The sequence below is a fragment of the Girardinichthys multiradiatus genome, chromosome 5 (genome assembly GCF_021462225.1).
Source record: "Girardinichthys multiradiatus isolate DD_20200921_A chromosome 5, DD_fGirMul_XY1, whole genome shotgun sequence".
Classification (NCBI taxonomy): Eukaryota; Metazoa; Chordata; class Actinopteri; order Cyprinodontiformes; family Goodeidae; genus Girardinichthys; species Girardinichthys multiradiatus.
This window is the reverse complement of record NC_061798.1, coordinates 44,153,972-44,167,010: the sequence shown is the minus strand read 5'-3', so window position 1 is coordinate 44,167,010 and position 13,039 is coordinate 44,153,972. Positions and strand designations below refer to the sequence as shown.

The 13,039-nt window shown below is 39.7% G+C and overlaps 1 protein-coding gene across 1 annotated transcript in view; it reads right to left on the bottom strand.

Moving 5' to 3' along the window:
• Positions 1–10,168, bottom strand: part of stox2a (storkhead box 2a) — a 42,222-nt gene extending 32,054 nt beyond the window's left edge. The window contains exon 1 of the mRNA XM_047365813.1: positions 9,437–10,168. Coding sequence (XP_047221769.1) covers positions 9,437–9,794 — 358 coding nt within the window. The 5' untranslated portion in view covers positions 9,795–10,168. The remainder of the gene's footprint in view (positions 1–9,436) is intronic.
• Between the last annotated feature and the right edge of the window lie 2,871 nt (positions 10,169–13,039).

Sequence of the window (13,039 nt, the reverse complement as noted above, 5' to 3'; positions counted from 1 at the left end):
CCACATTTTAATCAGTCAGTCATTTTCTACCACTTATTCCATAGTGGGTTGCGGGGGAGCTGGTGCCTATCTCCAGCAGTCTATGGGCGAGAGGCAGGGTACACCCTGGACAGATCGCCAGTCCATCGCAGGGCAACACTCAAACAACCATGCACAAACTCATTCATACACCTAAGGGCAATTTAGAGAGACCAATTAACCTAACAGGCATGTCTTAGGACTGTGGGAGGAAGCCGGAGTACCCGGTGAGAACCCACGCATGCATGGGGAAAACATGCAAACTCCATGCAGAAAGAATCAAACCCAGGACCTTCTTGCTGCAAGGCAATAGTGCTACCAACTGCGCCACCGTGCAGCTCTTTACAAAGATACAAAGAAAGATAATTATTTAATGTAAAATAATATAAAGTTCCTGATATCAGTAAGGCACACCACATTTTATTTTTATATATTTAGAATCTGCCATGAAATATATTTTTTGAATAATAGACTTCAGGCAATGATCCAGCCCTCAACAAATATTATCACTACTAATGACGGCCTTTTGGGAAGATTAAATGCTCCCCTCCTGCTCTAAATATCAAGAGTTTGCTGTTTCCACATCATCTGTGTGAGACATGAAAATATGAAATTTAGTCTTGATCGCTGTTTTAAATCTTATTTCATAAAGCATTCTGCTCTTTTGATTATTCAAATCAAGTTAAATAATTTGGAGAGTGTAGTTTGATATGACATGCAAATACAGTACTGCAACCTGTGTGGTTAAAACCATAGCCTGCTATGTTAGAATATTTTATCTTGTACTTGTCTACGATGATGTCACAAATCAAACAGTGGCTAATTGGTTACATAAAGTTTTCCTACGGGATAATAAAGTGTTTTAACAGTGCTGGACTCTGAGTTGTATGAGATCTGATTTTTGTCAAGACTTCATAACAAGAAGACGTATATTAATTCAATTCAATTCAGTTTATTTATATAGCGCCAATTCACTACACATGTCCTCTCAAGGCACTTCACAAAAGTCAGGTTCATACATTCCAATTAATCCTAACCATTGAACAGTGCAGTCAGATTCAGTTATTCACTCAAATTGGATAAAAGGTTTTTCTATCTAATGAAACCCAGCAGATTGCATCCAGTCAGTGACTTGCAGCATTCACTCCTCCTGGATGAGCATGTAGAGACAGTGGACAGTAACTGGCGTTGACTTTGCAGCAATCCCTCATACTGAGCATGCATGTAGCGACAGTGGAGAGGAAAAACACCCTTTTAACAGGAAGAAACCTCCAGCAGAACCAGGCTCAGTGTGAGCGCCCATCTGCCACGACCGACTGGGGGTTTGAGAGAACAGAGCAGAGACACAAAAGGAACACAGAAGCACTGATCCAGAAGTACTTTCTATGGGAAGGAGAAGTAAATGTTAGTGGATGTAGCTCTTTTAGTCGTTTCATCTAGAAAGAAAGAACAGATAAACTCTGAGTCAGTTTTCAAGGTTAGAATCTGAAAGAGAGCACATATAATTAGTTACAGTAAAAGCTCAGTCAATTGCTATATCTAGGAGAGAGAAAGAGCTAAACACTGAAAGTCAGGGCCAAGTGGTCCAGTGGTCTGCCCTTCAATGGCTAATTTAGTCAAAATCACACTCTCAAAGCCAAAAGTAAGTTCAAAGACAGACAGAGATTTTTATGTTGACAGCCAACATAAGACAAGTATGGCATATCTGTGATGTATAGCAACAACTTCTGCTTCGTCAAAACATTTCCTCCTATTCTCTGTGGAGACCCTCCCTCTTCCTTTCAGCGAAGAGCTGTGCTGAAGCCGGGAAGTAGAGTCGGGTACAGTTTTCCTGAACAAACTGCACTGCACTTTTCCTTCCTAAAGAGCACAAACCTCTCCCCACTAATTCTTTAGTCTCTGCTAATCAGCTTTAATAGTCGGTTAAAAAATATTACTTGTTTCCACACAACTGAAAGCCTAAGACTTTCATCTGCACATGTTAATCCAGCAGCAGTTTGACTCAACCCCTTAATTCAACATTCTGAGACAATTAATTGAAACAATTAAATATTTTGATTTGTCTGATCTTGTTGCTAATTTATGAATTAAAAATATGGATAAATCTGTGTAAACATTGTTTTTGCAAATATAATTTTGTACAAAAATACAGTTTATTGACCGACTTGCCTGTATGAATTTAGAGCTGGCAGGTCGAGTACATCAGCCGTAAGGCAGCTAGTTGAAAATACTGCAAATGGAATGGATTATATGGGATATACAGTGAAGACTACTGACTTTAAAAACGCTTTCACATGATAGAACATGGAGTGCTGATGACAAAGCTTGAGCGATACGGTATTACAGGAGTAATACATTATTAGATAAGAAGTTCCTTGAATATTAGATATCAATATGTTCAGATAAACAATGAAGACTCTGATTTACTGAAGGTTACTTGAAGTGTACCACAAGGTTCTGTGCTAAGTCTTAAACTATAGTATATTATATTAATTAGTTGGAAATTCACTTTATACCTCATTATGTTGTTCTTGTGAAATAATGGACTACAGTCAAAAGGAACTAAGTTTTAAAGAAACAGTTTGACATAAATTATTATTATATAGCAAAACAAAATTTGTAATATTCAGAAATAGGGAAGAAATTAGGTATGTTATGTTGAATAATTTTCAGATTGAAACAGTGTATGAAAACACATTTGTTGTTGTACACCAACAGAAAGCTACGTTAAACATCCTGCAAGCTTTGGATATTTAGCATGATCGTCGTTTCCACTCAGAAGTGTCAAGAAAGGTTTGTATTTAAATTTAAAATGAACAGGTAAACTTGTTCACTGAAACTGCATCGGGTTATTTCAGAGAGGCAGACTGGTTAAAATCTAACTGTTCACTGACCTCCCATAGCATCACTATTAAAGTCAAGACTGATTAGGCTGTCCAACATAAACAGCACCTCATGCAACACATTTTAATGACCCATCTTCAGTGTTTGTTAGTATTCACCCCAGTCTGATTACCTAACTGCACAGGATTCTGACATGGGTTCTGAAAACCTGCTTCATATATATAAAATATATGTCTAATTTGCACCAACACATAAAGTAAATTGGTTTTGGTGAGTCATTAGCTATAAGACAAACATTCCACAGCTTATCAGTGTCTGCTTCAGTGGGGCCAACGAGGCAGACTTTCACAGATATTCTGTGTGCCTACAGAACTAGCACCATTTTAACAGAGCCAAACAAAGTAGCATTAATCATTTTTTATTTTCTTCATGTAGCGCATTGGTGAGGCCAAACACTGATGCTGGACGAGAAGTCTCTAATTCATCCCACAGGTCTTCTATCAGGATGAGGTCAAAAATATGTGCAAACCTGTTAAGTTCTACCACAGCAGATCCGCTCATCCATGTCTTTATGGACCTTGCTTTGTTTGCAGTCATGCTCAAACTGGAACGGGCCATCCCCAAACTGTTCCCATTAAGTTGGGAGGATGACATTGTCCAAAACGTCATGGTATAGTTAGGAATAACCTTTATTAATATTATTCATAGCTGGTTTTCCCATTTATACCATAGTAAAACATAAGTTCTACTGTCTCCCTTTTGTTACAATAGGATAAGAATGCTCATAGACACACATTACAAGGATAAATGGCCCAAAGGTTGACAAAGGTCGTGAATGACCTGAGACTGGGGCACTGGGTTTGATAGTGGAGCAGCCGGTATAACTGGTTTAATTAGAATACCACGGCACACTTAGATTAAGGATGGACACCTGCTACTACACAACCTACCAGATAGACACCACAATGGTGACATAGTCTACTGATAATCACTGAGGGAGTGCACATCCATTGCATTGGAGTGCCAGATATAAAACTACATGTGACCTTTGTTCAAGGCTCTTCGTCATCCTTTTACAGACTGCGACAGTCCCGAGACGGGAGCCTCAGCACTGATCTCTGTAATCAATCATCTGCCTAATTTAGATTAAAGGAGTTGAATGTTAGAAACTGTTTGAGAGTCGTTCCTTTAAGAGTCAGTGTTAGATAGTGTGTGATCGCTTCTGGGGACCAAGGACCGGAGGAACTCCAAGACGTCTGACCGCCAACAGGGTGCATTAGCTCAGACAGTATGCAAAATAATTCAGAGGTCCTCTCACTGGAAGTAAGGGCCCAAGCCGAACTCCTTAAAAACAACCCAACACATTACTCCTTTCTGCACCAAACTGTAGTCCTGCTCCCACTTCGGTGTCAGGAGTAGTTGTCACAGTAGTTTATTAAAATTCTCTGGACAAAAGAAATACCATTTTCTTTCACTTTATATTTTTGATATATGATAGTGTTATGTTACAAAAGTCAAGTTGACCACCACCACTAGCTTTACTTTGACCAATCTTCAATACAAATCTCTACATCTGCTGCTCCTCCATCTAACCTTTTACACATTTAAAGCTGGGTTAGCTTATAAAACAATATCCCAGGCTCCATCTCAAGGAGCTCTGTTCATTCATCCTCCAAAAATGGAAAGTATGGTACAACTGTGAACCTACCAAGACATGTCCCAGGAGAGCGTTAAAGAGAGAAGCAGCCAAGAGGTAGATGGCAACTCTGGAGGAGGAGAAGGTGCGATGGTCAGGCGTAATCCAAATTCTTGTTTTTGGCCTAAATGTTAAAACGCTATGTCTGATAAAAAACTAACGCTACATGTGGAGGTATCAGCCTGTACATAACAATCCCAATGTGAAATATGGTGGTGGCACCATCACACTATGGAGATGTTTTTCTTCAGCAGACACAGAGACGCTGCTCACAATTGGCAGGAAGATAGACAGAGCTAAATACAAGGTAACCCTGGAAGAAAGCATGCTAGTATAAAAGAGACTGAGACAGGAAGATACCTTCCAGCAGGTAATGTTTTTGCATTTACCACCCAAACATTCTGAGTTTCACTCAGGTGGTGTAATGATTGTCAGCAGAGCATCTTGGTTAAATCTACAGGAAACATTTGCTCTGCAAACCATCAATTATGTCTTTATAGTCTGTCTTCTGTAATCTATCGTCAGTGCTTTCATGGTCCTCTAATCACTTTTTCAGCTGATGAGACACCATATTAAAGACACATGAACTGGAAGATCTCTGACATTCTGTACGCCTGACTCTCAGAAAAGCAGCTGTGGTTAGACCTGCTAACAGAACATCGAAACGCCTCAACATGTCTTAGCACATACGTGAGTTATTGTTTTGACAGAAAAAAGATGAGTGTAGGTGCAGAAAGCTTGAACCTGAGTAGAACCAGGCCCAGTTCCTGAACTTGTCTTTGTGAATGAGTAAGAGCACAAGTCATAAAGCAGCTCTCACAAGGTGAGATGATACCTAAACTGCTTTTTATCTCCAACTAGCTTCGACTAGTTTGATGCAACCCGGGGGCATCGATGCTGGAATCACAGACTCACAACTTCAAGTTAAAACCTCAAAAATAAGTCTTTTACCTCACAGCTGCTCAATGCAGGTTTTGACATGGTTAACGGGAATTTAACAAGAGATCTGAAAAGCCTCAGTGGGCAAAAACATTTGGATAAGGAGTAAAGTTTTAATATTGAAAGGTTTTACTAATGTTTGTTTTTCGCTGGGACTTTCTGAGACACTGAGATGTTGGATGACAACTAAGAACCAGGGCCCATATTCACAAAGATTCTTAGAAAGCTAAAACATCCCGGCGAGGAGTCGTAGCTTAAGAGTGATTCAGTTTGCTGCTGAGAGCGACTGAGTGAGGAGGGGACAAAAACCTTTATTTTATTGAGAAGGTATGGTTGACCCCATTGCTACTGTAGGTATTGCAAGGTCTTCTAAGAGCTGTGATTGGTTGTTATAAAAAACAAAATAGAACAAAAAAAACAAATGTGCTCCTACATATCAATGGAGAGAAATTATCCACCACACAATTAAGACTGGATTAAGAAGTGTATGTCATGATCATGAAACTAGGCAAAATTAAATTGTCACACAGCATCAACATGTTTGTACCTTATTTACATTCTCATCATAATTCTGATCTGTCTTTTGTTATGCTGACACACCATGCTGGTCGTTTTCCTACTTCATCTATTTGATATTAATGTGGACACTCACCTGTAAGTATTTTACTGTCATTGCCTTCTTGTATAAAGAGGTTTGATTTGGTACAACGACCAAAACAAAATGGAGAAAAAAAAACGTTGACCAGTCGAAACGGACAGAGGAGCAGAGCCTGCTGCTGGCACAGCTGGTAGGGGAGAAGAGAGGAGCGTTGAAAGGTAAATTTGGTCCTGGGATCATGGTGTGAACAAAGAGGCAGACTTGGGAGTGCAATATTGAGCAGATCAATGCGTCGTTCCATCTGCTTTCACGCACAAAACTTGGAATGTGAGAAGCTCTGGTACCTGCTGCAATCAGGAGCTAGAGGAGATTGTAGCACACAAGCAAACTTCTCAGCAGACGGGGTGTTGATGACCATTTAGGCTCTGGCTGCTGACATCATCACGTGCAAAACAACAAATACTTATTCACCTCATTTGCATCACTCTTCTATGTATATAGTGTTTAGATTATATTACTTTATCTTGTCTAGAGTGTGTATTTATGCATATTTGTATTTGACATTTTTCCAATTTTTTCAAACATTTATTTTTGAAAGCATTTTAAAGTCTGTAAATAATATTTAGGTTCTACTGTATTATGTTGCTTGTACAGTTTTTTTTTCACTTTTTATTCATGGTTATTCATTATTATTTCTATAATTTATTTATCCTTCCTAAAATAACTTTATTAAATGTGTATCTTTAACCTGTCTTGCTGCTGACCTATGGGCTGAAAGTCTTAAATTCCTGGTAAGACCATATTTGTGGAGATACATCTTTTAAATTAGCTAAGAAGCAAGATTCTCAAACTGTGGTACCATCAAGTACCAGTGGTGGTACTTAGGCTGGCTTTAGTGGTACTGGTAGTAAAAAAAATGGAATCCACCATTTATAATGCAAAATCTATTATATATAAATAATCTATTATATTTACCATCGTACCAATGTGAATACAAAGGTAGTTGTGAGCCAAAAAGATAATCCTGTCTCTTAATGTGTTTGATTTATCTTTGCCTCAAAGAGAAACTACTTGAATTACTGATGGTCACATCCTGAAACCAGAACCTGGATCCCAGAATGACTCCACACTCAACTTAACTAGAACTTTTCAGAGGTAACCTAACAACTATTAGCAACACAAGCTAATAACAGTTTGCTTCTTTGCATTTTATGCATTAAAACTCTAAGTGAACAATTTCAATAACAGAGGCTGCAAGGACTAAAAATGCCATAGATTCAATGAGGTAAGCCATTATATCAGTTTATCAATGCAGCTGTCACTACATTTTAAACACGCAGCAGCCATATTTGATTATGAAGTCTGGGCTGGTGACAAATCCCTGACTTTCCTACCTGTAATTCAGACTTCAGTTGACCTTGTTTATGTTACCATTTCTGAACTTGAAACTGACAAAGTGGCAGTAACAATCCTGTGACTGACTATGGAGTGTCTGTGGATAAGAACATTATATTTTCTCTTCTTTTTTTTACATGAAAAACATAACCAACTGAAAAAGACCAACTCATTTTGTATTATTCCTTTAAAATCCCAGTCACTTGTGCAAACATGTGGGTGTATGTATTCGTGCGTCGAAGGGGTTGGTGGTACACCACTGACCTCAATACCAAAGGATACAACAGATTCATTTTTTAAGTTTTCAGTCATAAAGACTTTAAATACAAGGTTGATAATAAAAACATGTGAAAATGTAATACTTTTAAAGTGAACTGTTTCAGAATGTCTGATCTCAAATGAATCTACAGATTGTACACATGATGAATATTGCTTTCGTTCCATAACTGCTGATTACGTTTTTCACAGACTCATCCTTTTGATTTGATGTTCTGCAAACCCATAATCTACTTTACTTATAGTGTCACTTCTTTGTAAGCTTGTAAGTTAAATTTCAGGCTTGTGCTGCAACTTCAGTTAAGAATGTTTCCAAATATAAGTAAGGTCCTGCAACCCAAGCACCTTCACCTAAACCATTAAGATGAAGGGTTAAAAGAGGTGTTTTTTATTTGGATTTTCTAGATAGACCAACACTAGTAATGCATAATTGTGAAGTGAAATAGAAATGATACACAGTTTTTATCATCTTTTACAACAAAAAATCTAAAATGTAAGGTATACATTTATGTTCGACCTCTTTTACCTTGATACCCCAAATAAAATCCAGTGCAACCAATCTACCTTCAGAAGAACCTAACTTATTACCAAAGTCCACCAGTGTATTTAATCTCAGTATACATCCAGCTGTCCTCTTAAGGCTTGAGAGGTTTGTTAGAGAACATTTGTGCACAAACAGCACATAAAGACCAAGGAACACAGCAAGGAGAGCAGCAGCCAAGAGGCCCATGGTAAATCTGGTGGAGCTGCAGAGATCCACAGCTTGGTGGGAGAGGGTGTTGACAGGACAGCTATTAATCATGCACTTCACCAATCTGGCCTTTTTGAAAGAGTGGCAAGAAGAAAGCCACTGCTAGAAGAGAACCACATGAAGTCCTGTTTGCAGTTTTCCGCAAGCCATGGAGGGGACACAGCAAACATGTGAAAGAAGGTGCCCTGGTCAAATAAGATGAAAATGTTACATTTTGGCAAACCAGCATTTGTAAAACCAACACTGCACATCAACCCTGAACACATCATCCCCACCATGAAATATGGTGCTGTGGATGCCTTTCTTGAGCATGAGCATGAATGGTGCTAAATACAGGAGAGTCCTGGAAGAAAATCTGTTAGAGGCTGCAAAACACTTGGGATTGGAGCAGAGGTTCACCTTCCAGGAAGGCAACAACCCTAGACATACAGCCAGAACGACATGATTTAAGATCATACAAATTAATGCGTTAGAATGGCCTAGTCAAAGTCCACACCTTAATCCAATTGAGATTTTAAGTAAAAAACAATTGTTTGCAGATGCTCTACAACCCATCTTACTAAGCTTGCGCTCTTTTAGAAAGAAAAATGGGCAGTTTGTCTCCAGATGTGCCACCTGGTAAACATTAATACTAGAAGTGCAGAGTACTTCTACAAAGTAAACACTCTGGGGGGCTGAATACAAATGAATGCTACACCTTTTAAATTTTCACATTTTTTGTAAAACATTTCAGAAAGCTATGAATTCTCTTCCTTCCACTTCACAAGTAAGTGTTACTTTTTGCTGTTCTATCAATAAAACAGCAATAAGAAAGTCTGCGGTTGTAACGTCACAATGTAAAAACGTTCAAGGAGTTGAAACACTTTTGCATAGAATTATGAGTGGCTGTCACAGATGGAGTCTGAAATATGTCACCCACCTATGCATTTGATATGAAACCCCTGCGGTGGCTTTAGGGTCCTCCTGGTCCATGTGTTCCTGAGCACCTCAAGGTGCACCTCTTGGCTCTGGATCAGCAGCACATGCTCGTCTATCCAGCCGAGGAAGAAGATCTCCGACAGAGCCTCGGTCAGGGCCTTGTTCCAGAAGTGCTGCATGTTGACAGCTTTAAAGCTGGCGAAGACCTCGTAGCCGGTGTGATGCTCTAACTTCTCCCAGACCTCAGCCGGTGCAGGTGGTGATGATGATGGTGATGGTGGACCCTCCGCGTCTTCCCTGCAAACCCGCGACAGCACGAGAGCCAGAGAGTGCGGAGTTATGTGGAGAAACTTCTCCATCCCTGCTTCAGTTACCGACAGAAAACTGACATTTCTGAGCTGCAGCTCGTTTTTAAGTCTTCAACTCTCTCGTGCGACCACGTCTTTAACTTTTCGAGGCATGTTAGAAGAAAGCTGACCCTAAGTCAGGTCAGGTGTTCAGCAGCAATCAGACTGTTCGCTGCTGCCCAACTGTAACTGTCAAAGAGCATTAAGACCTATTTTCAGCCACAAAAGAGGCGAGGACTTTGTGCTGCGTTCAAAAACTCCTCGTATCCCGTACTACTGTAAAACCAATGTTTTTGTCGAGATTCGGCTTGTTTGCACCTCCATTGTTATGTTATTACCCTCAATGGGAACAGCGAGGTAAACTCCGAACAGAAGCCGACCCACTGGACCAAAGAGAGGAAGAAAACAGAAATCCCAGAAGATATGACGCGATTCAAACGCATCTTCTGATCAGGTTTTACTCGGAGGCGTTTTTCTCGCAGCCACGTTTAAAGAAACCTATAAATAAATAAAATAAAACAAAATACATTCTCGAAAGATGATGTTCATTAAATCCCGATTCAGAATCTGACTTTCAACAAAACTGCGGGGATGGACTTCACACACCCCTTGAACGTCGCAGCTCCAAACAAAGTAAGCCTAGTCAATCATTGTGGGACGGAAGGAAAGGTGTACAGGTCCTTCTCAAAATATTAGCATATTGTGATAAAGTTCATTATTTTCCATAATGTCATGATGAAAATTTAACATTCATATATTTTAGATTCATTGCACACTAACTGAAATATTTCAGGTCTTTCATTGTCTTAATACGGATGATTGTGGCATACAGCTCATGAAAACCCAAAATTCCTATCTCACAAAATTTGCATATTTCATCCGACCAATAAAAGAAAAGTGTTTTTAATACAAAAAACGTCAACCTTCAAATAATCATGTACAGTTATGCACTCAATACTTGGTCGGGAATCCTTTTGCAGAAATGACTGCTTCAATGCGGCGTGGCATGGAGGCAATCAGCCTGTGGCACTGCTGAGGTCTTATGGAGGCCCAGGATGCTTCAATAGCGGCCTTTAGCTCATCCAGAGTGTTGGGTCTTGAGTCTCTCAACGTTCTCTTCACAATATCCCACAGATTCTCTATGGGGTTCAGGTCAGGAGAGTTGGCAGGCCAATTGAGCACAGTGATACCATGGTCAGTAAACCATTTACCAGTGGTTTTGACACTGTGAGCAGGTGCCAGGTCGTGCTGAAAAATGAAATCTTCATCTCCATAAAGCTTTTCAGCAGATGGAAGCATGAAGTGCTCCAAAATCTCCTGATAGCTAGCTGCATTGACCCTGCCCTTGATAAAACACAGTGGACCAACACCAGCAGCTGACATGGCACCCCAGACCATCACTGACTGTGTGTACTTGACACTGGACTTCTGGCATTTTGGCATTTCCTTCTCCCCAGTCTTCCTCCAGACTCTGGCACCTTGATTTCCGAATGACATGCAGAATTTGCTTTCATCCGAAAAAAGTACTTTGGACCACTGAGCAACAGTCCAGTGCTGCTTCTCTGTAGCCCAGGTCTGGCGCTTCTGCCGCTGTTTCTGGTTCAAAAGTGGCTTGACCTGGGGAATGCGGCACCTGTAGCCCATTTCCTGCACACGCCTGTGCACGGTGGCTCTGGATGTTTCTACTCCAGACTCAGTCCACTGTTTCCGCAGGTCCCCCAAGGTCTGGAATCGGCCCTTCTCCACAATCTTCCTCAGGGTCCGGTCACCTCTTCTCATTGTGCAGCGTTTTCTGCCACACTTTTTCCTTCCCACAGACTTCCCACTGAGGTGCCTTGATACAGCACTCTGGGAACAGCCTATTCTTTCAGAAATGTCTTTCTGTGTCTTACCCTCTTGCTTGAGGGTGTCAATAGTGGCCTTCTGGACAGCAGTCAGGTCGGCAGTCTTACCCATGATTGGGGTTTTGAGTGATGAACCAGGCTGGGAGTTTTAAAGGCCTCAGGAATCTTTTGCAGGTGTTTAGAGTTAACTCGTTGATTCAGATGATTAGGTTCATAGCTCGTTTAGAGACCCTTTTAATGATATGCTAATTTTGTGAGATAGGAATTTTGGGTTTTCATGAGCTGTATGCCAAAATCATCCGTATTAAGACAATAAAAGACCTGAAATATTTCAGTTAGTGTGCAATGAATCTAAAATATATGAATGTTAAATTTTCATCATGACATTATGGAAAATAATGAACTTTATCACAATATGCTAATATTTTGAGAAGGACCTGTATGTTTAAAAAATATATTTACAAATGAGTTTCTAAAAAGTGTGGCTTGCATTTATGTTTGGCTTCCTTTGTATAATGTCCTTTTCCTTTAATTACAGCTGCAGGTCTTTTTGAGTATGTCTCCACCAACAGGTGTATCCAGTCCCTTTTAATCCGATAACCCCAAATTAAATACATCGTAATTTATTGCCTTCCAGAGTCCCCTAATTAGTTATTAAACTTCAATTGCATGCTATTTAATCTCAGTATTATTACAGCTGTTCTGTGCAGGCCTGAAAGTTTATTTATAGAGCACTTTAAAAACCACCGATACTGACCAAAGGGCTAAACGAGTTAATAAAAGCTATTAAACAATAATTATGAACAAATAATTGATCATTATTAAGTGATGACTGACTAATGCAGATGGACTAAGAAAAATATTAATAAACAAAATACAGAACACTAAAAGTAAAGTGAACTGAATTATAAAGAGTAAAATTCAGAATGCTTACAAAATTAATAACAGAATGAGTTTATAAATACACTTTGGGAGTCACACTCAACCTAAATCAAAAGCCAAGAAGATATAATGAATCTTAAAAAAAAAGATTTAAAACTCTCAAGGGTTGAGGCTAATCTTATGTGCAGGCTGTTCCAGAGCCAAAGGCTCAGTCACATCAGGTCCTATGTTTGGTTTCAGGGACTTTGGGCAGAAGCTGATTAGCTGATCTAAGGGTTGTTGCTGGATTATAAAAGTGCTGCAATTCTGTGCGACTTCAAAATCAATCCTGTTGCACACCGGAAGCTAGTGAAGCGAAGCAAATTTGGCTGATGTGAATTTACACTTTCACTTGACGCTGGATGGACTCCTCCAATGTGTACCAGCTGCAGACAATGTATTAAATTCTAGTCAATTCCATAGTGGAGCAAATAATCCAGCCGTGATGACATAAAGGCATGGATCACTGTCCAGATCCTTAAAAGGGAGATA